The sequence below is a fragment of the Opisthorchis viverrini genome (assembly GCF_000715545.1).
Source record: "Opisthorchis viverrini unplaced genomic scaffold opera_v5_58, whole genome shotgun sequence".
Classification (NCBI taxonomy): Eukaryota; Metazoa; Platyhelminthes; class Trematoda; order Opisthorchiida; family Opisthorchiidae; genus Opisthorchis; species Opisthorchis viverrini.
In genome coordinates this window covers 175,712-199,568 of record NW_008751716.1, presented here as the reverse complement: position 1 = coordinate 199,568, position 23,857 = coordinate 175,712, and the positions used below count along the sequence as shown (strand labels likewise).

Genomic DNA, 23,857 nt, shown 5'->3' with positions numbered 1-23,857 from the left:
TCGCTATTGCTTATTCAGGTTGCTGAACTAACCTCCCTTACCACTAGTTCTAAATTTCATGAACAATAGAGGCCTCCTCGTCCGCCGAAAAAAGGGGTTTCATGTATATATATATATATACATATATATATATATAGTTAGTTCATTTTTTAGCTCAGAAACTGTGCGCCTAAGTGGTTCCAGCTGCTAAAGGCTCGCTCAACCAGAATAAGGAGAATACGGGAATGAGTCACGCGTTGGGGACGATGGCCCATTTCTGACTGCTCAGTAGTAGTCAGCTGATTGACTGATTAAGCCAACAACCGATCGGAACAAGAATCGCATTTAGAACAAAGGCATGACGAACTTCCTGCACAGTTCCTAAATACCCCTAAGCGGGGATGGAATCGAGGTCTCTGTTTCGTTTGAAGTGACTACTCCAGATATTTGATGTTCACAGTCACAGACCCCTTAATCCAGGTCATCACGTCTGTCTAAATTCAAACAAGAACTACCAAAGTAACTTCACATGATGGTGAATTTTCACATAACCAGAATACTAATCAGCAACGGATAGTTGACAACCATTGGAGCTACCATGCGTTGCTTCATCCGACTTTCGATTTTATTGCGTTCGATCGGTTGTGGGAGGTTCCAACGAAAGTGGGTGTCTAGGGATAAGCTATCGACTGAGTCAGGTGAAGTCCATTCACCCATATGTTGAAGTAGGGTATCATCTATGTCTGTGACAAACTATTCCAAGTGGTAGGCCGATAGAAAACTTGGGTTAACTAGTAAGGGGTGTGTGCATAACGACAATTCCTTGTGAACCGTAAATCAGCTAGGAACCATAAAGTGTCCCTGCCTCGGCTCTAGGCAGTATTTCCTAGATGGGGTGAAATGTTGAGGGATACCCGGTAACACAGAAGCGAGACCACTTTGAAACCTGAAAACTGGATGTGTAATACTGCTACGTGTCCTGTTCTTCTGAATTGGAGGCCACTGGAATGCCAGGATACACTGGGTTCAGAGGATCACAGATACTGGTTGCCAACAACATAGTTTGGAAAGGCTGATTCGATACTGGTCGATGGGGGTCTGGGTTGCATAACATATGACGAAACCGATGGAGGAAACAAAGTATAAGACAAGCAAATGACAGATTAGACCGACCTGTGAATCGGTGGTAATGCCACGCCTGAAGTGGTACACCACAGCCGTATCACACTTGTCGCGGGAGGGCCAAGATGAAGTGCCTTCGGCAGACCACATGCTGCAACAATACCTGCGACCTGTACGGAGCCCTGTGGTGTACTGGTTTGATGTTTACCGCAAGCCAGTATCCAATCGGGCGTGAAAAGTACCACTTCATTCTCCAAGTCCTCCTTCGAGTCCCTTTCAGAAGAATCCGTGAGTGGGATTGTTAGTGGCAGAACTCGTATGACCGGCTCCCGTTGTGAAGGAGTAGATGACCTGCCAAGGAAGAGGTATGCATAACATTCGAGCTATTGAGTTCTATCTCCAGGTCAAAATAAAGTCTGGGCGCAAGCAGGTAGAATAAAATATGAGATTTCAGGGCGCGGAATGTGCAACTAGGTTCACGTCGCGAGATTGCCTGTAAATTATAGCAAATAAGTGAACAGAAGGAAAGCGACTGACCAAGTTGAATAATTGACCAAGTGGTTTCCTTCTGAATGCTTGGTTTCGGAACGCCCATAGGGACGACCTGAATAGTATGGTTGTAACATTCTGCTTACATAGATTAGTACTAGGGAGGCCAAACAGGCCGCCGACCTGCTAAGATCAAACCACTAGTTCTGTGTACCAAGACAACTAAAAAGTGTAAATTTCAGCAGAGCCATTGTTGAATCAAATGCCCCTGTAGGCGGCAAAGTAGTTGTAATCCAGACAATCCGGTAAATGGCAATAAGCCCATGCCCGAACGTAGATGGGTTACTGTTGGCTTTAACTCATGAGAAAGAGACAGGTAGGTGAGTCTGATGAAGGACAGTGCCACCAGAAATCAGGGAAACTACAGTCTGTAGGCACATGTGTGTGGGCTAGGATTGAATGTTGAAATGTTGAAGACAAAGGCTGAAATAAGGGGAAGACGGTTTGGAAAAGTCACAGACTGCATTCAGCAGGGATGAGCAGTTGGACAGAAAATGGCGGTGGCAGTTGGAAGTCTCCAAAAATTGACGTGAACTAATCCGTCGCCGTAGCAATCGCGGCAACTTCCTCAGAAAAGAGCATCATACTGTCCACAACACAGTAACCGATAAAGTCCGACAAAAACACTGATGTTGAGTTCATACTGCGCAACTCGATCAAAGATTGATGACGAATGTAAAAGGTGTTTTAGTAGTATCTCGACCAAAAAGCGGATTACCATCGATGTACACAAAAGCCAAGTACCAACCGGAGAAATGACTATTGAAGCACCGGAATGTGCGGATAATCTCAATGGTCTAGAGTGGTTAGTATTGTGGCTTTGGAAATATCAGTGGGTGCATGAGGAAAGAGATTTCTGGGTGGCTCGTGGTCGTGAGGAGTGGCATAATGCTCAGAAACTATGACCCTACTGGGTTAGCTATGATTGCCTCTTGGATAACAGTTGTCACGGAAATGCCCGAGGGCTTTTAGTTGAGCAAGTGATGTCGAAGTTAAGCAGCCATGACTTTTCGGGTGGTGGGTGTTCCGTAAACCAGAGGGTAGTTTAGTGCTAAAGGACGCCGTGTTTGTATCATGGGGAAATATATGAAGCCTGTCGGTACTCATCGAGTAGCTCAGAAAACTCTGTCTGAGTTGGTAAAGCTGGTTTAAGTACCATCGAATGGGAAGAAGAAACAGCTCCACCTTGAACAAACAATGGTGCTTGGATAGACACACCAACGATGTGCTTCTAGCTCGAACAGGTGATGTTACCTTCTTGGAAGCGTACGTTCAAATCGTGAAAAAACGGCTTTCGCTTGAGAACCGAGGGGCTTCGGATGATCAACAGTGGAGCATTGTGCTGATGTTCACGAAAACACATGAGTTTGGGTAATCTCTGATAGTACCTATCGCACTGCACAAGTAAAAACTCAAGTGCAGTCGTGCAAACTGTTTGGTTGCCGTATGTAGCGCTCACAAGCGAGATACTTTTCTAAGTATCCTCTCGCCCTACCTCTTTGACAAGTAGAAATGTTGCGAACCACTTATCCAGCTCATCAGAACCGACGGAATACAGATGCTGTGTTGATATATTAATATTTCTTTCGCATCTTCAGTCGTGGGGCCATATAAAATAAGCAGTACAAAGTCTACTTCTAACTCAGCGTTTCGATCGACGTGAGTGGCTTTCGCCGGGAGAAAAGTAATCGGAATCATAAGTGACAGGAGAAACAGGCTTTGACTAGTACTTACCAGTGTGTGGTCAACTTTCAAAAAGCTGTCTTATCGGTCAAGGTGTGACAGCTGGATGTGTATGATCTCCAACTGGAATCAATTAGACACACTACTGGTCAGTGTTTATAGGCCCTGACCAAGCGGCGAATATGGAATGACTGTCATTTCGATTGACGAAGGCGGATTGTGCGTGAATTCACATTGACATCATTCCCGTTTGAACAACCCTCTTCATGCACTGGAACAATTATTCTGGTGAGCCCAACAGGAGTAGAACTGGATTCGACTTTCGTTTCTATTAAAGCTTATCAGCAATGCCGTGCCGGGATTTGAAATGCGGACCACTACTCCACCACTGCATGCTGGACGGAACTCAACAGGTAGACGCTTGATCAACGAGAGTGGTCTGTTTAATTAACCTGAGTTGCCAAAGTCTCCGCACAGCATCGTTCTGTGTGCGTTATTAGGCCTTTGTGAATCAGGTGGGCCTGGTTTCCCATCAGGGTGTGCGGAGCGATAGCTGGGTTCCTTTACAGCTTTTAGAATTGTGGAGGATGTTGGGGCGGAAGTAGTGCATGTCTTTTGTGCTCTGTTGTGCGGAACTTTAGTTACCTGCCTATGTAGGTGACTTATCAATCCCACAACAGGTTTTGTACACATAGTCGGTTTGGTCACCTGGGTTGATAGGGCTCTTAGGGTATACCAAGTGTCTGTTAATGCTACATATGTTAAATTCTGAAAAACCATAGGAATTCTCCCGGCTGTTTGTGTGCGGTAGACAGTCTGAACAGTTAATAATACGGTTTTGTTTACTCCGTTTCGTCTTGATTTTGAGTGATCGAATACCTTATCAATGAGAAATATGAGATACTTTGTCCCGCAGCAGCATATCTGTCATATTAGTGGCTTCGGAGGTTTCAACGTGACATAGCATCTTAGCTAAAAAAGATTACATGAAAAGTGCCATAGGAATCGTCCGGAACTGTTCGGTCTACGATACAAAGTCAGGATATGGACTGACCAGTTGGCTCTAACAAGGCAGTCTAAGATTCTGGGAAAACCGTCTGCGCTTTCAAATTCACATGCAAAGTTTAGACCATTACAAAGGGTTCAGGACATGTAGTAACACCCGAAAATTCCTGTTCAACTATCACAAAGAGTCATCAACATAACGCCGCCGGCGAATACGGGGAACCAATTCAAGGGATGGTCTTTGTGAACCTTTGGTGGATCCTAAAATCTCAAGTCCCGGTTTTCTTCATGAACTTTTCTTGCCCTAGTTGATCTGGGCCGAATGATGCCGTTGCTCACTAGCCCATGCTTATGGGCTATTGGTGTGTAACCCGAGAACTACAAATACTGATCGCTCCGCGTATTCCTGCGTTGGGGAGAATACTGCAGGAACGCAGTCGTACGTTTGTAGAGAAATATTTTCAAAAAGGTAAGCCGTCATTCGATTTAGTCATATATAGAGGCTGGCAGGTTGACATGAGGCACCAAAAGATTAAGTAATCAGAAGCAAAATGAGAGCCGAGTTTGTGAGGAAGTCCAACCTCAAGGTAATACCTACTTAAAAGCTTCTATTCACCGGAGGGACGTTTCTGACTCACTTTGATTGTAGCTCTTGAAAACATATCATCCCGAGACACGTGACCAAAAGAACCAAACTGCAACCAAGGAAGCTGGTTTTCAGCAGACTTGCAGTCAACCACAGACGGGCAGTCCATCCGGCTATACCACCGGGAGAGACGTGAGTAGAAAGCGGTCGTAGATTTAACTTATCCACGATTTTCAACAATTCCTCCGGTAGTCCAAGAAACTGACTGCGTTCTGTATCGGACGGTGAATCCCCAGAAGGTGCGTTATCTTTACGATTGGAATTGAACGACTGGATTAGGAACTCTTGAAGCGCGGTGTAAGAGACCCAGTTCCAATCGAATGAACGCTCTGGAACACCGTACGGAAAGTATCTAGTGGGCGGAAAGGTGAGCCTCATCAGAGACCAGAACAACCATCAATCTAACATTAATGCGATCGAGCAACGAGTAACAAAAGCTAAAAAGAACCTCCTTTTTTGGCTTCTTTGCCGAGCTCGACAACCGATTTGCAACCGTTTCGTATCCCTTCGAAGAGAAATCGGGTGTGCCTCCCACTGTGTTTGGGTTCACACAGCCCGACTAAAGAGGGCTCACATCTATAATATCATTGTCTGACGGTGATTCTGGTCCACTGGTTATCGTCTTCAGTGGCTTCCACTGGTTCTGATTGGCCCCTACGAGAGTTGTAGTGCGTTGTGGTGTGGGAGCCCTTCGATTTGATTAGTAGATCCGCTCGGTGTATTGTGTCTTCTTATTGATCCATTCGATATATCTGGCGCCTTGTGGTGGTCCGCATAAGGTAGCGTTTTTTGCTAATAGAAACTTTAATTCAGCCCATGGTTCCGGTCTACTTTGCTCTCCGGTTAGTTCCTTGCTCTACACACGGTTTCGTGTGTAAAACTTCCGGAGGCAATCACATTAGATATACGATCTGTTCTCAGCTAAACTACATAAACTCCACCATGAAAGAAAGGAATAGCCAGTCAACAGCGCATTGACGACTCTCCCTGAATGATAACAAAAAGTTTGCAAATAAATTGGCAAGACTAGTAAACAAGTCAACAACCTGAGCTACCAATATTCCGCAACACTATTCCGTTTGTACTGTATTTCAATGTTTGATACCCTTTGAATAGATTCGTTGTTGGACGGGCAGCAAACATTACGACATCCGGTTCATAAGAAATCAATGAGGCAAATTTATATTGAACCCAAAATGCTCGAGATAGCTCGGCGGTTAAGGCGCCAGACTGGTGACCGGAAGGTCCCTGGCTTGAATCCAAACCTGGCTTTTCGATTGTCCCTATAGACGCTCGGGCCACAAGACAGTACCTTAGTCCTTTAACTTCCATGACGCTATATAGCAGCTGTACAGTGAAGGAGCCAAAGTACAGTGAGGCCAAAGTCGAAGAATGCTGAATTCTGACTTCCGTGGTTCTTTGGTAACGGATTATGTTAAGACGACCGTCAGTGAACAAGATAGTCAACAACAAAGGCAACAGCGACCATATTTCCTCCGCCAGTTGTTTAGGCCTTTTTTCGCCTGATTCAGGATAGAGCTTCAACCAGTGAATGTGGGACTGATTGGTGATGGAGTGAATAATTGTCTGTATGTGCTATCCGAAGAGCCTAGTTAACGCGCATTGAGATTCTCATGGTATCATTTTTATTGAAGATCACGAATTCATAAGTGGGTCGAGACGCAAAGAACTCAAAGATGGACAAAAACTTACTGTGATAACGCTTCGGAAGCAGCACCGCTCTGCAAGGATTCTGCGCCTGAATAACTGGGTACTTCGTGCTTCAAATGAATGGGCTCCAGAATGGCCAGATGACAGCCGGATAGACTCAGATTATAGTGCTTAGCCAGGTAGGGCCACTGATAAAAGGCCAAGTAATTCCATAGAAGGTTGTGGTCCCAAGTTGCTTCACTAGGGTGGAGCCACGGAGGTGCACGAACTAAATCTCCAAACTTACCACCAAGTTCAACATCCCAGAGAGATGATTTCGATGAACTGGAGGGTGGCCCCTCAGTTGAATCATCCTCTGGTGCCACAGATTTTGGCTCCGGTTCGTCGATCGAAACCCGGCGGTCCGTTTGTTCCGGAACTGGAGCACCTAACTTATCGTCAGCTGTCACCGAAGAACTGGTGGATGGTGAGGAATGGAAGGTGTCCACGAGTTGAGCTAAATCCACTGTGTACAGGACGAAAATCACCAACCATATAGCAACTGCCAACTGAAGAAAGATAAATAGTTGTTTTCTCACAGTCACATAGGAAGCAGATGCGAAAAGCAGGAAAAATATGAAGCGATAGCACAAAGAATGCTACTGAATTCGAAGGTTACGATCGACCTCAAGACTAAGGGCATGAATACTCTTGCGAAGCTGTGTTGTACTGTCTCGGTTTGTGGATGACATGAAACGTATTCACTCAAAGCTGTGCCCATATTTTCGCATTTTTCCACAACTAAACAAAATAAGCATCTGTAAATCATGCCCAATTAGCCGCAGTTGTCCAGGAATCAAGCGAAAACAATGATCGGTTCGGTAAAGTCCGATACCAAATTGGTGGATGAGCAGGGTCGTCCAGTGAATGATAAACAGAACTACACTCATCACATAACTCACCATGAATATTCGTTGAACCAAACGATGTTTTGCCCAACTTCGAAGAAGCCACAAGCGTCGCGGGACATTTGCCGTTGGTTTGTCATCTGAGGCGAGGAAGGCAGCAGCTTCCGCGGCTATGGGTGTTGCATGAGCAAAAAAATAGACGTAAGGACTATTCGTCAAAAACAAATTCGGAAAGGCACCAATGAACATCTGCATAGATGCGTGAGGTTGTCTGCCCCCAGGACTGATATTTCCAATCTCTTGCAGTTGGATTTTGTGAGGTTCGAGCTTTCGTATAGAGACCATGATTTCTAGGAAGTGGACCCGCTATCCAGCGAAAACACAAGCAGAAAGCGTGCATCACGACGCTGGAGTAGGGTTGACAAATATTATTCATTTGTCCACTCTTTAATGCCTATTATATTACTGTGAATGCCTGGAAAACGACTGGAAGCCTAAGCCAATGACCCCCTGTAAAAGGTCTCCATTGGTAGGGAGATGGGGGCCTCCCATGACCAAGGGTATAAAACAACAATACCTAGGGTTGCTCTGAATTTAGATTGGAGCATCCTAGGATTCCGACTGATGAACTCTTAGATGAAAGTACCGAAACGCACCATGTTGATTGGGATAATGTCTTGATTTGACTGTAGTTGATGGATGCCAACAACAAGCAGAGTAGTATCGTTAAGAAATTCAAGGGAAACTGCACGACCATTACGTAACCATGTAACGGTGGATACTACTGGAGAGGATGCGAGTAGTATGTTTTCCCGTAAATCCGCTTTGCTCTTGAAAATTGAGATCTGTTATGGAACCTGTGGAGTCCCTTTGTAGCATTTGCTTGCACTCGAATAACATCAATGAATATCCAGAAAAGTTAGTGAAGACGCGTTCAAGGAGAATATGGATATTCAGTTTTTGTAAATAAGATGCATATGAGAGTTTTGCTTCCCTGTTCAATAGTCTGTAACTGTTCAGTTAGTGTTTCTCTAATGAACAATTCCGCAGCGAAGGCCTTTTTCCTTCCACCCATAGCGGAGAGATTCTGTAGGTGTAAGAGTAAGTTAGATAGCCTAAAGGAAAATTTGTCGCCAACACACAGCAACATTTGATTGGGCACTGATTCCGTAGGAGTTCAAAAGTTGCAAATGACAGAACCGCCTTCTGCTCCCGGAAGGCCGTATTTTCTTTCTCAGTTTTCAGGACAACAGTGAACGTTCACTTGTACAAACCTCCACAGCGCCCCACGTTTCGTATTAACGCGGATTTTTTGGTGTTTTTTCCATTTTCCCAATCAATATGATGTCTATTGACAACAGATCCACTCTTGCCTATATAAACTACTATCAAATATCAGATATATAAGGCAGTCATCCGAACAGATCAGAAGTGAGGAAGTTAGTCCTCAAGATCAAAAACAATGATTACAACTCATGTGATGTATTGAAATTGGTCTAGAATGACTAAGAACACGGCAGACTTAGTCATTTAAATACACAGTGGACGGATTCACGGACGTCGCTGGAATTCCATGGACTTCGCTAGAATCAAAACATGCTGATAATGAAGAAAATGCAGCGTAAGGCCAGAAGACTTAAAGCACGTGTTTACAACACACGAGGTAGACAAAAACTTACCAGAAACGCGACGCTTATGTCCCGGTCTGAGCTTAGGTCGCACCTTTGAAAAGACTTTCGCAAAGTAAAATCGTGTCCAACTCCAGATGATTATGCACAACGCAAACGTTCGCCGGATACAATAGCGAACGAACGGCAAAACGATACCATGATTCATTCCCCGAAACCGGAAGACCGCTTGTGCTGCGTTGTTGGCAGTCTCGGGCAGTGGTGGAGCTGAGGAGCTGAGATCTTGTGATTCGGTCGAAATCGAATGACTGGTGAGTAGGTGTTTGGACTCACAAAGCATTGCAACACTTTGGTACTGAGTAGATAGGTCCGACAGCTGAAAATCGAGGGTGATACACATGAGATGCGACATCTTGCCTGGTACATTCTCTTTCGCTCTTTTGGCCAGACCAGCAGCATTGAGACGTGACCAATTTGAGGCCGGAGGAACCACAGGGAGAGATAGCTCAATAATTAGAGCGCGAATTTACTCACCGGAAAGTGCGTGGTTCGAACCCGACCTCCGCCTCTCGACTTCCTGTGTCTAGGCTACCGCTACCTGGTAATTTCCCAGCCCTTGTGCTTTCTTTGGGTGGCGTGGCAAATAGACATCGAAAGGGTGTTACAGCTAAACGATTATTTTATACCATTTTGTTGCTCTGGAATACTATTTCTGGTCTAGCAGATGCTAGAAGAGTGGACAATGACCAGGGGCAAGTGTTTGTGGTGAGCGTGCCATCAGGCGTTCCTTATGGGTACATGGATCACCAAAAAGTTTAAATGGTGGAAATTTTTAAGAGCTCACGAGGGATGGCCTTTAGTTGAGAGGTGACTTACATTAGGAAGGACCTGGCGTATATCGCAAGACAAATCCGGCAGGCACTAGATTGTTGCATGATGATTAAATGGTAAAATTGAAAATGATGGCGAAATCGATTCCAATAGATGATAGGATCAAACAAACTGGTCAAGCCTACCTCCATACGACGAATGTCCACAGACAACACGGTCACAAAGAAGAATAGCTGCAGAAAGAAGTCAGTGGTAACGCCGACCATAGCAAACAGACAGAATTCTTGCATTGTGGGGTGGAACGTGAGGAAACCGAGACACAGTAGGACCAGTTGAGTGAAATACTGCTTTGTCAACGGCCAGCTTTCTTTACTGAGACCTGAAAATGAGGATCATGAATCAGTGGTGGATGAAACACAAAGAGAGGGAGTGGGTGATAACCAGAAAATACCACCTCATTCTCGATTAACCACAAGCACTTTGGCATTCTTCTAGGAGCCCTCGGGAGATAACGCACACTTGGTCGTGGCGGATAGGGAACATTACTGTTTTCTGTTCTGTAAAAAGGTTTTTCCTCGAAGACTACAGTACATTTAAGGCTTTCCTAAGGCTTTCTCCTTGGAGAACCACACTAGCCAATGAATACGGCGAATACAGCCGATACACCGCAAGACCACGCAGACCTAAAGACACGTACTCAAACTGATTGCCATTTTTAGTTAGAAGTTACTGTCTACGCAAACCCTGTTTGATTGGCGGTTAGCCTGAATTCTACCGGATCCAATTGTGGTTCGCAAACCGTATTATAAAAGCTAAGAATGCGGGATATTTTAGGTTACTTCATGATAAACTGACGGTATCCAGAAGGGAAGAATGAAAACAACGTCGGTGTACAGTTGATTTTCGTGAAATCGAAGGGAAGACTTTGTTTACTTTAATCGGTGACGCTCTGAGCACTGATAGATACACAACAGCGTTGTCGGTCTTACTGAGGCAAAGCAGAGCTAGTCACGAATTCAACTTGGTTACAAATTGATTTTGTGGAGCAGAAGTTTCCCCAGGGGGATGTTTTTAGCGATTATTTTGTGCAAGTTACCGGCCTTTGGATTGGTTTCAACCAAGCGCATCGCGGTCAAATTGAGCTGGGTGAGATATGCGAACCTTTCAGCGCGGAATTCTTTGTAACACATTTAGGAACCCTGGTATATATCCGTAGGTGATATGTGTGAGTTACGGTTATCAGACGGTTCAGTTTGTCATTACCGTTCACATCGTTTCGTTCAGCACAAAAAAGGCCAGTCTAGCTATTCCAACTAGCGTCGATGGGTGCTGTATTTGGTTGCCATTGTGATCCTCAAAAGATGTTCAAATGAAGGTGGTTTTTCTAAATCACTCTATTTTCTACTATTCCTCTGAACTTCCTGATAGTGGTGGGGTAACCATCTCCCTGCAGAAATCGATACGGCTCCAGAGATTTTGCTAGTGCTGATCAGAACAAAGCGTTCGGGCTACTGTAAACAGACCTCTTCTGAGATAGAACTTTTGAAATTGAAATGCTGTCTAAGGCATGTGGGTTTGTGGAATTCAGGCCTGATAAGCATTCCGTCTATATATCACATCTAGATATCAGAGAATCCAAAAATCTCCTGCACTCAGGTTAGTTGATTACATGCAACCAACGCCAAGATCAGAGCCTGTTCCATAGTTTAGCCTTTGTAATGTACACTTTTTCAGTTACGCCGAAAGAACCGAGAGACAACTACTTACCAGATTATATACACATGTTTTAAAGAACCAAGTACTAGAGGTGAGAAACTCACACTTAACCGAATTAACCATCGTGTGGTTGATTGCAAACAATGCGAGGAACCTAAGAACTCTCTCAGAGTGATCAGTCATGCAACAACATCCGCCTAATAGATTTTGTCAGAGAAGCTGAGACTTGGCACGGCACACCTAACTAGCGCATAGCTAAATGGGAGTTGCAAGGTAGCAAAGGAAACCTATAGAGGCCTTGAATCCAGCAAACATGTTTGCCCAATTCGCTACTGGGAGTTCTGGGACCCCAGATCCACGGCCAAGTTGGTCATCTGTTGTAGCTGTGTGTCGGAGTAGACTGTTCCTTGTCGAATGCAAACCGCTAGTTTGAGCAATTTGGGTGTGACACGTCATCAGTGACAATGTTTAGAACGAGGCAAAGGAAAGGGCGAAAAGAAGTAAAAATGGTTCCAGTACTATGGCACTCAACAGACTTCGGAAATTCACTTCCAACGCCGCTATATCTGACAGTCTGATGAGCGTTTCCCGTATAATACCCATATCGAGTGGGTGGACGATCCAACCAGACTCGAAAAGTTCATTTTAACGGAAAATAGTTGACCATCTCTAGACTGGTTCGACGTGGTTTCTTCAGGGAGGGGAGTTTACCATTAAAATGCGTTTCAACGCCCCGAATACTAATGGCCTCTTGTTATGGCTGGTGTCTATACAGAGTCAACAGTATTATTGACAGTCATTTCCATTTTCACAGCAGAATTGAATTCATTCGCTCTAAACACAAAATAAAACAGAACCACCAACAGTGCAGCATACATTCAAGCTTTAGAACATGCGGGTTCCGTTTTCCCTTGAAACGTTCGAATTCCCAATGACAGATTCCTGTCAGGCTGAGAACAATCGCTTTATGACGGGTTACAGGTAGAAACAAACTTAGTTACACTCAGAGAATCACAGACCCAGGTGAGCGTAACGATAAAGTCACAGAGGTTACCCGTCGAACAAGAGGTATAGAAATAGGAAATAATGCATTCAGACTGGAAAAGTGCTCTGTAAGTGATTCGAGTACGTTATTTGGGTATTTCTGGGCCCTACAAAGTCCTAGTGAGGAAGAATGACAGCAAAACAGTGAAAAAAACAACATCGTGGAAATTAGCCGCTGCCACTAAAGATTTTGCACCACGTAATGTCACAGACAGAGGTTAGTGATTTCACTTTACACAAAAATTAGGTGGCTCTAACGAGATCATTAGAGCCAAGCACTCGAGAAAGCTAGTCTAACTTTACGGATTCAAATCCGTATCAATAACCCGGGGGGAGGTCAGTAAACAAAAGCATCATTAGAGACCTTGTTGATTGGCCTCAAAGTTGATTATAATTCCCACTATTTGCCGTATCTGCGATGTGCAACATGGAAAGTAAAATTTTGAACGCCAACTGTGGAGAGCAATCGCATAAATAAATCATTGCGGGAATATTTGAATTGTTTGTTGCTTTGCGTCCAAAATGGCCAGTCACAATCAGCTGGAGTTGTTTTCAAAGTGCGACATTTAAATATTCAGAAATATTCCTTTCCAGAGTAGTAAGAGGGAAGGACGAGAATGATGTGTATCTGGACTGTGCGTGGCGACTGACAAGCCACAAGAACAACCCAACACAGCTGTGCAACACACCACAGCCGACAGTATACACAATCATCCATTCAAAGAAAGGTGCAGTTGATCGATCCAACCGAACGCTCACGCCTAACCACTGTGTGCTCCCGTGATAAGAATGAACTGTGCCAAGCCGGACTTCATCCAAAGCCAGGTTGCTCAAACTTGTGTGGAAAGATAGATTCTGTGGCTGGCTGAAAGGACTGAAAACGTGATCCATTTGACTAATTTGTTCTTACCGGGAATAAGAAATAAAGGGACTCGATTTGACGCCGTAGGGCAGAAAAATGATGGAAAGACGTCCACCTCATATTAAGTGGGCGAGCTGAGAACACTACAATGGTTTTTCATTGCATATTTGGTTAGTATTTAAAATGCAAGACGACCAGGTACGAGATGTGCAATACAGACGGTTCCAGCTGGCTCGGGTGTGAACCATATGCAAGCTACAATGAACAGAACCAAGACAGGGACAAAGTTCAACTGCCAGATCTGTTCGACTCACGCTAAAAACCTCTGTAGATGAGCCGTTTGCATGAGTTCAGTCAATACGAGTTCGATAATTTACGGGTTCCTCTGAGGTCCTTGTGAATGCATAACACATGATCTGCGATTCAACAGTGGCGCATTCCGAAGACTTCAGATGTCTGTACTGGGCATTCGTTTGATCGACTGAAGATCGATTGAAAAAAACTCATTTTTGATCACAGAAACCGGAACTCAGCACTAATGAAGCTAAGTAAGTCAATACGGAAGCAGTGTTTTTACTCAGCACAGCGTTTTATCAGGTCTACTTGTGTATTCACCGACAAGACTGCATGTACATTGGTGGAAAACTAAGAATTAATCACACAGATACCTAGATTTTCTAGATTGGGTGAACCTTTGTCCGCTAACGTCCGCTCTTTCATCCCTCTGAATTTCCAGTTGCTCTTGTCAAGGCTTGGGCAACCCGGAAGTACGTCTCAAATTTTGTGCTATCCGGGGAATGTGTGACAACTGAGCACCAAACTTACATATTAATTAACTGGCTGTTTGGTGCTATTTGAACACATGTCTACGGAGGTGGCACGCGAGACGGTAGGTTTTCACACAATTAAGAATGGGGTGGGGCTATTATTCATTCTAACTCTATAAATTCAACTGCACGCGCGTCGGCTCTGTATGAAATCCTATAATTTAAAGTAACTTTGAATCCACCAGAGCTAGGTCTTTCCTACACTTCAACAGTGCCGTATCAGGGTGGAGAATGGATGGTTCGAGGGGATCGTTCGGTGGCACATAAAGGTGACTTCAGAAACGGGTAAAGCAAGCTCCTTATCTGCAATCAGATATACCCATTGAAACCGAAGTAACGTGAATTTGTCCACAGATACATCCGTGAATGTGTACCGTTGTGTCTACTGCAAGTGATTTCCGCCGTTAACCAACTAGATGCGTCTTTAGAACTGAAATGTCCACCAACAACCTAGCGCGCGATCGCCAAGATGATAACAGACTAAAGTGGAACTTGATTTTGAGAACGCATTATAAAATGGACAGAACGTTCGTGGATGGCTCGCGTACTCACCTTGGGCAATCCGATATTTCACGGGTAAGTCAACCGGAGTGGCCACGACCGACTTGGTTAGAACTATCACATTTTCAAATCCAATAAGCACAACCAAGTAGGGGAAGATTTCACTGAAAGGAAGCAACAATGAACGGGGCTAGGTAAAGCAGTCAGGGTAAGTCACACGGATAGCGAATTGGTGTATACACATACGTACCTGCCACTCAAGGTGGGCACCATTAGGCCGATTGTTATACACAACCCAAGAGACATGCATAACGAGGCAACGACGGTGAAACACGCACTGAAGGCGAGCGCTATTTTACTCTTGACCATTTCCAGTTTGCCTAGAATAAACCGACAATAAGCAGTTAGGTCATGCTAGCAAGCAAAAACAACGAAGTGCAACAAGCTCGATGAGCAACATAACAAAACGAAAATTAAGTGGACGATACTATCTGAATAAAGGCTGAATAAAGGCTTGGTGTCTGTGCATTCAACCGCAAATGAATAGTAGTACCATGGTGAAAAAATGTCGAATAATCATAGCGGCTAGTGTTTCAATCCCCGTATAAAAGGATTTCAGATTCCAAAAGGTAATCAGAAACACCCAACGAGCTACTTAAGACACTGTCTGAAACATACAATTTTTCCGCACCATCATCACACACCCCTGGAGATTAGCCAGGAGAGGTACAGCGGAAACTCACAGACAGAAAAATAGATATAAAGCAACAGTACTAAATAGATGAGGATCAGGGGTGCGTAGTCGGAAAGATAGGATCGTCCTCTGTACCACACCAGGTACACATTCCGGACATTTGGCGTGTTGGGTCCGGCAGGATCGTGAACGTTTGGCCGTAGCGTAGAATGGTTTGCGTCCGGGTTATCTGTTGAACCCTGCTGTGCCACCGTTGCGGTAGAATTGCGGTTGTGGACAAACTGAGTAACAATGTGGTCACGAAGTTTTTCAATAAAGCTATGTAAATGGGAGAAGGCAGTAGAAAGTATCATAAATGAGTGACCTATAAAGGTATGCTATATACGTTGGTTTTGATTGAGAATCAACTTAATGTCATTCGTGGCTGTGTGTCGCCTATCCCAAAACATTAGGTCACCCAACAGTGATGTACAGACTACACGTAACCAACAAGGGGCAAAAGAGCTAAAGTGTCACTGAAACGCTCCAACTAAATCGCTCTCGCACCATCAATCAATAGTTCATTTGTTCTTGTCAACAACCTGCAGATTGGCGGGAGTCCAAGGCACGCTCGATGCTATCAGCAAAAAATCAGACTCACTCTGGGTCATATTCACGGAGAACAAGAGTCACAGCAAAAGCCATTGTACTCGGTTCATTGCAAACTGGTTTCCGCGTGACACCAGTCAGTTTCCATGGCATACCGAAAAACAAGTTGCGTAGGTCGCCTACAGCCGCTTGTTTCAAACGGGCGAACAGATGTTCACCTGGCGTGAGGGTTTTTTCGACATCCTGATGCCTCCATAACAAACTGGGAGCCAGCAAAAGACAGTCGAAGGTGGGCAGCATGTTGAAGATTGTATCGGTCGATTCAAGCTCGGTCACAACGCGGTCTTCCACCTTGAAAGGTGAGGAAATGAATAGCAAGCTGATAAAGTAGGAATATTTTGATATGTGGTTCAGCAGAGTTAATCCTACACGAGAAAATTGCACTAGATCAGCTACCAAACGGCAGACGCAGTACAGGTGTCATTCACTGACCCGAGAAGGCCACATTTCATGAAGTGAAGGTATAGTTAACTAAACAGGTGGTGTTCAATGAAAGTTGAAACCGCAAAAGATAATCGCTGGTGAAAAGTACAGACCTGGAAACAAGCATCCTCAAATGACTGGACACGCGATGAAGCCAGGGTTGTGGTTGAGCGAAATTCACGGAGTGATCGAACAAGTTCAGCGCTCTGTTGAAGCAGGTTCACCAGTAGCTGGTTTGGTCGGGAACAACCGTTGCTTGTGGCTGGGGCGAACGTCGAGTGGAGAATAATCTGAATGCAGTAGCCGAGACTTTTGTTGGGATTTCCAGAATTCTGGGAGATAAAACAACCCAAAGCAAAGAGGAAAGTAGTTTTTAGAAAAAGGCTGACACAAAACAGACTTTCTCACATAATAGTTCTAGTCAAGAAAAACAACGCTGGTTCAACCTAGCAAATGCTACATGAAACCGATTATTAATCAGCTATATCCATCAGTAGGAATGCATTTATCTCACCGCCTCTAAATAAGAATTGAGTGCATGGATCATGTGACCTGTAGAGGGTGGGGTAGACGTAATTTCTGGCCCTATCCCGCGACTTAGTCTCCTCAGCTGGTTTCGTTTATTTGCGGTTTTCGTCAAACAGTCACAGAGCACGAAGCAGTGGGTCGTTTGCAAACAGCGGTGTTCATCAATCATAGCTTGATCGTCATAATACAGTCGTGTCCGCTGAAACATCACTGAGATCGCATTACAGTCTGAACAGTTCTTGCAAGAAGAGGCGTATTGGCAAAGGTTCATGACATAAAATCCAGGTGACGTTCGATGAACAGACCCCAACAATGCCCAATAAAGCACACATCCAAACACGTTCCTCCAAAAACAACTTAGAACAGTCACATTGGTGTTCCACAGAGTGTCATAAAAAAACGTTCAACTGTAGCACCCTTCAGGTGCCTAACTGCCATGCCACCCGAAGAAGGCATGAGGGCTGAGATACTGCCAGGTCACCCAAGCCTAGACAAAAGAAGTCGAGAGGCAGAAGTCGGGTTCGAGCCATGGACCTTCCGGTCAGTAAATTTCCGCTCTAACCACTTAGGCCATCCCGGAATGTCATACTGTCGCCGCAACCCTCGGAAGAGGAGAAGCCACGAAAAATAGGCTAAGTTTGCGTCAACTTTCGTTCGGAGGAAAGTGTACAGGAAAGGTGAGGCTAACTGATCGAGCCCAAACGTAGGCCAATATCACAATCGCGTATGCCAGTCGGTTGTACGAATATCTGAAAATGTACAGCAAATTCCAGGTCCCAAATGAGACAAAAGTATTGGAAGCTTATAGAACCTACAACACACACTAAAAGAGATTAGAGTCAGGGTCAGAACAGATATGCATCCTTTCAACTTACTGAACTTATGATCAACCGTAGCTGATCACTTGAGAATTTGTCCTTTTAAACCGCCCAAACGGATATCTTAAACTGTGCGACAAACAATTAAACAGATTGCGCGAGTGCACTACGTGTTGCTATACCGATGAAAGGAGGAAAGTCCTTCGCTGCAAATTGGTTTATGAGCAAATACGAACTTAGTCATTCGATACGAAATTAAACATCTAATTTGCCCATAGTCGTTGAAAAGTGAATTTTCACGAGCGTCCTGTTGAACCTTCCTGGAAGTTCACTGAGTATTAAACAAACGAACACTGCAAAGTGGCTCCATTATTACCGTAGTAACCTACATCTTCCATGGGATGCGGGGGCGAAGCTTGGATATCAGACCTTAGACCACCTGAATGTTCCATCAGTAGGCTACACTGTTACACCGGCGGGGCGCATCCAGTTAGTTAAGGATTTGCGACTGAAATTTCTTTGACACTCACAGGAGCGCTGGACTGCACACATGCCAAAAGATAGTGTGATGGTAGTCAGTCTATACAACAGAGCTTGTGCTATGCCTTCGTCTTCAATGAGGGCAATGTCTTCTGCGTACTCCAGATCGACAATTCCAGCGTTCTAATCATTATTTCACCAATAAAGAAGTTGAAGAGCGGACATAGTGGACATCCTTGTGAGATACAACACATCGTAGGAAAGCTCACCATACACTCTCACACGCCCAGAAGGATGTGAATATGGGAGCCGGATTGTGTTCATAAACTTCCGGGACACACCCTATTGAAAAAGTGTGGTTAACAGCACTGAGAGATCAACAGAGTGGAACGCACACTTGAAGTCAAGGAAACCAATATCGTGAGTCATTGCTCTAACACCTGACAGAGTGCAGAAATGTGGTTGATGCAGCCTCTGCCATGTCGAAATCCTGCTTGATGCTTAAGCGTCAAGGATTCGCGTGCTGCCGTAAGACGACGGCCTTGCTACAACGGGAGTCAAACTCACACTTCTGAGGTTATCACATTCACTGCGAGTACTTTTTTGAAAACGGGCGTTACTACTGACTCGTTCCAGTTATCTGGAGCGGTCTTCCAGATCGACCCAAATAGGCTAGACAGGCAATGAATGAGGAATCACCATAACTGAAGAGAGCAGGGATCAGCATCACGATGACCCTTGAGTAGAGGTACACAATCGGACATTTCCGAGGCTGAGAGAGCTGTATGTTCACAGTTCACCTTTCTGTTGAGATCCGGCAGTCCGGATTGGAGGTAGCAGGTGGTCAAGTAAATTTTTTTTCGAAGTAGAGTGCCCAGCGGTCCAAACTTCTCCTTTGCTGGATATCAGAGAGCCATTCTGGTCCTTGATAATTACGCCGACAAGAGGCTTCTGGAAACCAGTCGAACGAATCATGTGGAACAAGATTTATTCGGCATTTCGGTCTACCGAACCTTTTGGTTTACAAAGATACTCAGTTTTACCTGGCGTCAATGATCCATCGGGTTGAGTTGTTGTTGCTGTCAGGAGAAATTTGTCACTGGGCCTCAAGCAAAGCCACGGTCCTATCAGAGATCCTAGGTTTGGATGAGGTTTGTCGGATTTTACCGCAGATGAAAAATTCCAGCTCTGTGGATATATGTTCCCAGTGGCGTTTAACATCCGACATACGGTTTTTCTTTCTCGTAATCTCGAAAAGGTCCAGCAGATTCGGTCGCATTTGTGAGGCGATTGTATGATGGAGGGACAATTAGCGCAATACTCGGCGTACCAACACGCTGCAAAGCACATCCAATTCGCTACTTACAGGTGTTGTTACCTCGATTGGGAGCGAGATGGTTCAGTGGTTAGAGCACGAATTTACCGACCGGAAGGTCTGTGGTTCGAACCCGACCTCTGCCTCTCGGCTTCCCCTGTCTAGATTTGGTCAACCCGGCAGTATCCCTTCTGGTGGCATAGCAGTTAGGCACCGAGAGGGTGCTACAGCTAAATCAATTGGGTACAAAACGTCAGAAAGGGAATTGCCCGGCCCAGCAGACATAAATTGCTGAACATCGCCATACGGTCACGGAAGAGAAGGAGCGGTTACAGGATGGTCAATTGGAGGCTTCCCTTCCTGACTTCCCGAAGGTTTTTTTCATCTGCATCAGTTCACCCATAGTAATAATGCTGGATCTGTGTATACATAAGGCGGTGTTGGTTCCTCGGAGGGAATACGAAACGATGGTTGCTAATAATAATCACCCAGCTGTAACATCGTTTCCGTGCCCAGCAGCCATGCCACCCGAAGGAAGCACCGGGGCCCGAAGCTAGATAGAAAGGAACAGTCCATATGCTGGGGTTAAATTCGAACTATAGACCTTCTGGTTAGTAAGCTCGCCCCTTAACCAGTGAGCTATCTCTAGCTCAAGTGGTTAGATCACGAATTTACCGACCCGAAGGTCTGTGGTTCGAACACGACCTATCTCTCGACTTCTCCTGTCTAGGCTTGGGCAATCTGGCAGTATCCTTCCTTCGAGCGGCATGGCAGCTAGGCACCAAAAGGGTGTTAGGGCTGATAACTCCCTGGAGCAGCTGAAGAAATGCAGCAGTGGTTGGGTGGATGGTGTTGTCTATGGATAGTGGACTGTAACTTTGTAGTTGTTCTTCGGCTCGGTTTAGGTTTTAAGGTCGATGGACCAACTATAAGTTGTTGGTACTTTGAGGGTTGGTCTCTCACGAGAACGTCCTTCCAGCAGGCTAACACCCTGACCTTTGGTGTGGACCTTGGTAGAATTAGCTGTGGACCTGTTGGGACAATCACTTGACTACAGAGCAACGGTTAGAATATTTTGCCCGATCCGTCATCGATCCTCGCGGAGGACCTAGTAACTACGGGATGCTTATAGTAAAGTGCAGGATCCAAGAAACCTCAGTCACGCGAGCAATTAGATCCTTACCATGACAAATCAAGTGGGCGTAGAAAAATAGAACACGTAACCTTTGGTCAAGGGTTTCATGGTCTGTTAGCCTGTGGATCACAAGTCCACTCAGTTATTCTTCGACTAACCAGCCACAGACTTAATCAGAGTCATTTAGTAAGTGTTCAACAGCTGACTAACAGCGAAATTAAACCAAAGGCCGATTTCGCAAAAATTGATTGGTAGACAGGTGGTCCCAAGAGTAGCGCTCTGAAGCTGTTGAACAAAGGGTCAGGCGTCTAATCAAGGCACTCGCAATCAGGACTAAGGTGCTTATGTGGCTGGGTTTATCTGGATATGACCACTAAACTCCGCACTGACGATGTCACCTCGGTTGGTGATGAAACGTTTGCAATCCAACTGCCAAGCTCGGTGAACGTACCAGCAACCAATGCCGTAGGTTATTGAATAGTGGCACTTCCAGTAAATGATATCCATGGAGCCTATTTTTCCAAGGTGAGAAACAGCCGGAATCACAAAAAGGTGCACATGGCCTTCATGGAAAACTGACAGGAAACGTTTGCTGAGTATTACCGTGCAAAGTGGGCTGCCTCGGGAGGATCCCTTTATACGTCGAATGAGTTTATTCAGGTGTAAGATAGGATATTCACTCAAATCAAAGCAAAGGCTGCGAAACCATGCAAAACACTTTCCAAGCCCAGACAAGACTGCTGGAAGAGAGTTTTACATTAGCCCGAAAGAAGTCTCAAAACGTTGGATGTTTGCTAAACTCACAAAAAGATGGGAGTTCTCAAACGCCAGGAACTCGTCTTCTCGAAGGACAACGTGATCCAACGGTACATCCTTTATCACAGGAAGTTGCGTAAGAGGAAAACTGCGGTGCTTCAACGGTAAAATGATTGTTGCACATACCAGAGAAAAATAACGATAAGACACACACAGGTGATTATTTGAATCGGGTGCGTTGCACAAAACAACCCATGATTGTAGTAAATCTTGGAAATCCTCCGCTTTAAACTCTCCACTGCAGAAAACATCATCAATAACGTTGTTTGTTGAGCTTACTTGGCCGCAAGACTTTAAAGCTAATATAAGTGCAAACAGATTGAAATCAGAGGATTTTCAAATGGCAGGCACATTGCCTTCAGGCAGCACCGTAGCCCATGAGCTGTAAAGGCAATAAATTAGCGAGAACACAGCGGCAAAACGAGCATGATAAAGTTAAATGACCTTTTCAATATGTTTCAGGGGTAGTCGAATGATCGGGAACCTTGGGAAACAAAAAGCCAACAGCTGACAAGTACGCAAAACAGCGAACTAAATGGCTGCCACGAGAACATGTTACTTTGTCTTACTAGATTATAAAGGAGTGGGGATTTGGTTCCACAAGAGAATAAGCGAACCGGTAGCTCCTACAGCGGAGAACGACGACACGATACGAGGTGCAAGGAGGATGGATATGGACGCGGTGATGTGTGGTGGGCACGCCGGTTTCGAGGAGCGTGTACTGGGGTAGTAGAGATAAAACCGAGGTGTTGCAGTACGTCATTGATAAAAAGGTGAAAGCTGTCAGCAAGCGGGCAGTCAGCGAGAAGTCGAGTGCTCCTTCTCTCGGCATTTAACAAGACGGCACTACGGCAGTTAAGCGTCAGTGCAAACACTGATGCTGCTGCCTCTAGAGCTGATGGTGATAAATACAAGAGGATCCACCGTAACGATGGAAAAATATGCCAAGGTGAGGCCAGTCTGAAGTTGGCATCAAACAGGAATTTACGATAAGTTTGAGGTGTTTTCGCGGTAACAGGAAACGAAAAATCGTATCATATGTTCACCTATAACAGTGTATCCATATTACGGCGATCTTAGTTAATATGGTTTTACTTAGAGGAACAGGAATAAGAGGCATGGAGACGACGGCCCAACAAACTCATCAGTGGTAAGTAGTTTTGATAATCTGGGAACTTAAGTATTCAGCCAGATACGCACTGGTAATAGACCTAATTGGGCGAACCGAGCCGTCTTCTAATGAATTACCTCCTGTGTTGTCCTAGCGTCCTGATTCAGAAGTGTGATAGCTGTCAGCCAATGGGTTTACTGGCCTGCGTTTACATACTTCATTGCAAGGTTGCGCACCATTCAGTCATTCCGACTCTGTACATGACTGGGTAGGAAGAGCTCTGTGAAGTAGGCAGCGCTCTGAAATGTGAGATACCGTCAATTTCTACAGCGATGCCCTCACCCTTGGTATCGTATCCCGCGAATCGCGGCTGTTTGCTAGCCGCCACCCAAGCCAAGTGTGTTCCGCACATAAGGCAAATGATTCGCCGTGCGTTATTGCGACTGTGGCCACGACATAGCATCGTGGAGGAGGACGATTAGAGTCCTCAGCCAAAGCCTTCGGCTCGAAAGCCTAACTGCGAAGCAACGGTGTTCGGCTGGAAATGCAAGTACATTACTATTTTCACGGAACACGTCGCCATAAATGTTTCAACCCCCAAACTGGAGGGCCAGGAGACTGTGTCCATCGGACCTCTACCCATGGACCAACCTGGTATGAGAGACTCTGTGAGCGACGCGCGGACATCCCTCAGTATAGCTCACTGGGTCGCCGAGGTACACGAACCGCCACACCACGGTAAGGTCCAGTCTCTTCGTGATGGAAAACTACTTGTTGTAATGAACTCAGGTGAGATGTTTCCGTAAAATTTCAAATATCCACAGGAGTTGCCGCAAAGCGCTTAAAGAGAGCCAAGAATTTATGAGGGACAACTCTGCTTCATAGATACTAGCACAGTGTCTGACGGTCCAAAGAATAAAGGGCAGCTTATAAGTCAC

The 23,857-nt window shown here is 45.1% G+C and overlaps 2 protein-coding genes across 2 annotated transcripts in view; one reads left to right on the top strand and one right to left on the bottom strand.

The window, feature by feature from the left end:
- Positions 1 to 7,150, top strand: part of T265_13361 (hypothetical protein) — a gene marked incomplete at both ends in the record, with an annotated part of 17,020 nt that extends 9,870 nt beyond the window's left edge. Inside the window, 2 exons of the mRNA XM_009168553.1 lie at positions 4,988 to 5,116; positions 6,962 to 7,150. Coding sequence (XP_009166817.1) covers positions 4,988 to 5,116; positions 6,962 to 7,150 — 318 coding nt within the window. The remainder of the gene's footprint in view (positions 1 to 4,987; positions 5,117 to 6,961) is intronic.
- T265_03904 (hypothetical protein) overlaps positions 1 to 23,606 on the bottom strand; it is a gene marked incomplete at both ends in the record, with an annotated part of 35,716 nt that extends 12,110 nt beyond the window's left edge. Inside the window, 13 exons of the mRNA XM_009168505.1 lie at positions 1,153 to 1,452; positions 4,977 to 5,336; positions 6,698 to 7,203; positions 7,597 to 7,712; positions 9,222 to 9,546; positions 10,187 to 10,380; positions 15,003 to 15,115; positions 15,202 to 15,331; positions 15,695 to 15,963; positions 16,286 to 16,584; positions 16,830 to 17,048; positions 21,797 to 22,099; positions 23,571 to 23,606. Coding sequence (XP_009166769.1) covers positions 1,153 to 1,452; positions 4,977 to 5,336; positions 6,698 to 7,203; positions 7,597 to 7,712; positions 9,222 to 9,546; positions 10,187 to 10,380; positions 15,003 to 15,115; positions 15,202 to 15,331; positions 15,695 to 15,963; positions 16,286 to 16,584; positions 16,830 to 17,048; positions 21,797 to 22,099; positions 23,571 to 23,606 — 3,170 coding nt within the window. The remainder of the gene's footprint in view (positions 1 to 1,152; positions 1,453 to 4,976; positions 5,337 to 6,697; positions 7,204 to 7,596; positions 7,713 to 9,221; positions 9,547 to 10,186; positions 10,381 to 15,002; positions 15,116 to 15,201; positions 15,332 to 15,694; positions 15,964 to 16,285; positions 16,585 to 16,829; positions 17,049 to 21,796; positions 22,100 to 23,570) is intronic.
- Positions 23,607 to 23,857: the final 251 nt, after the last annotated feature.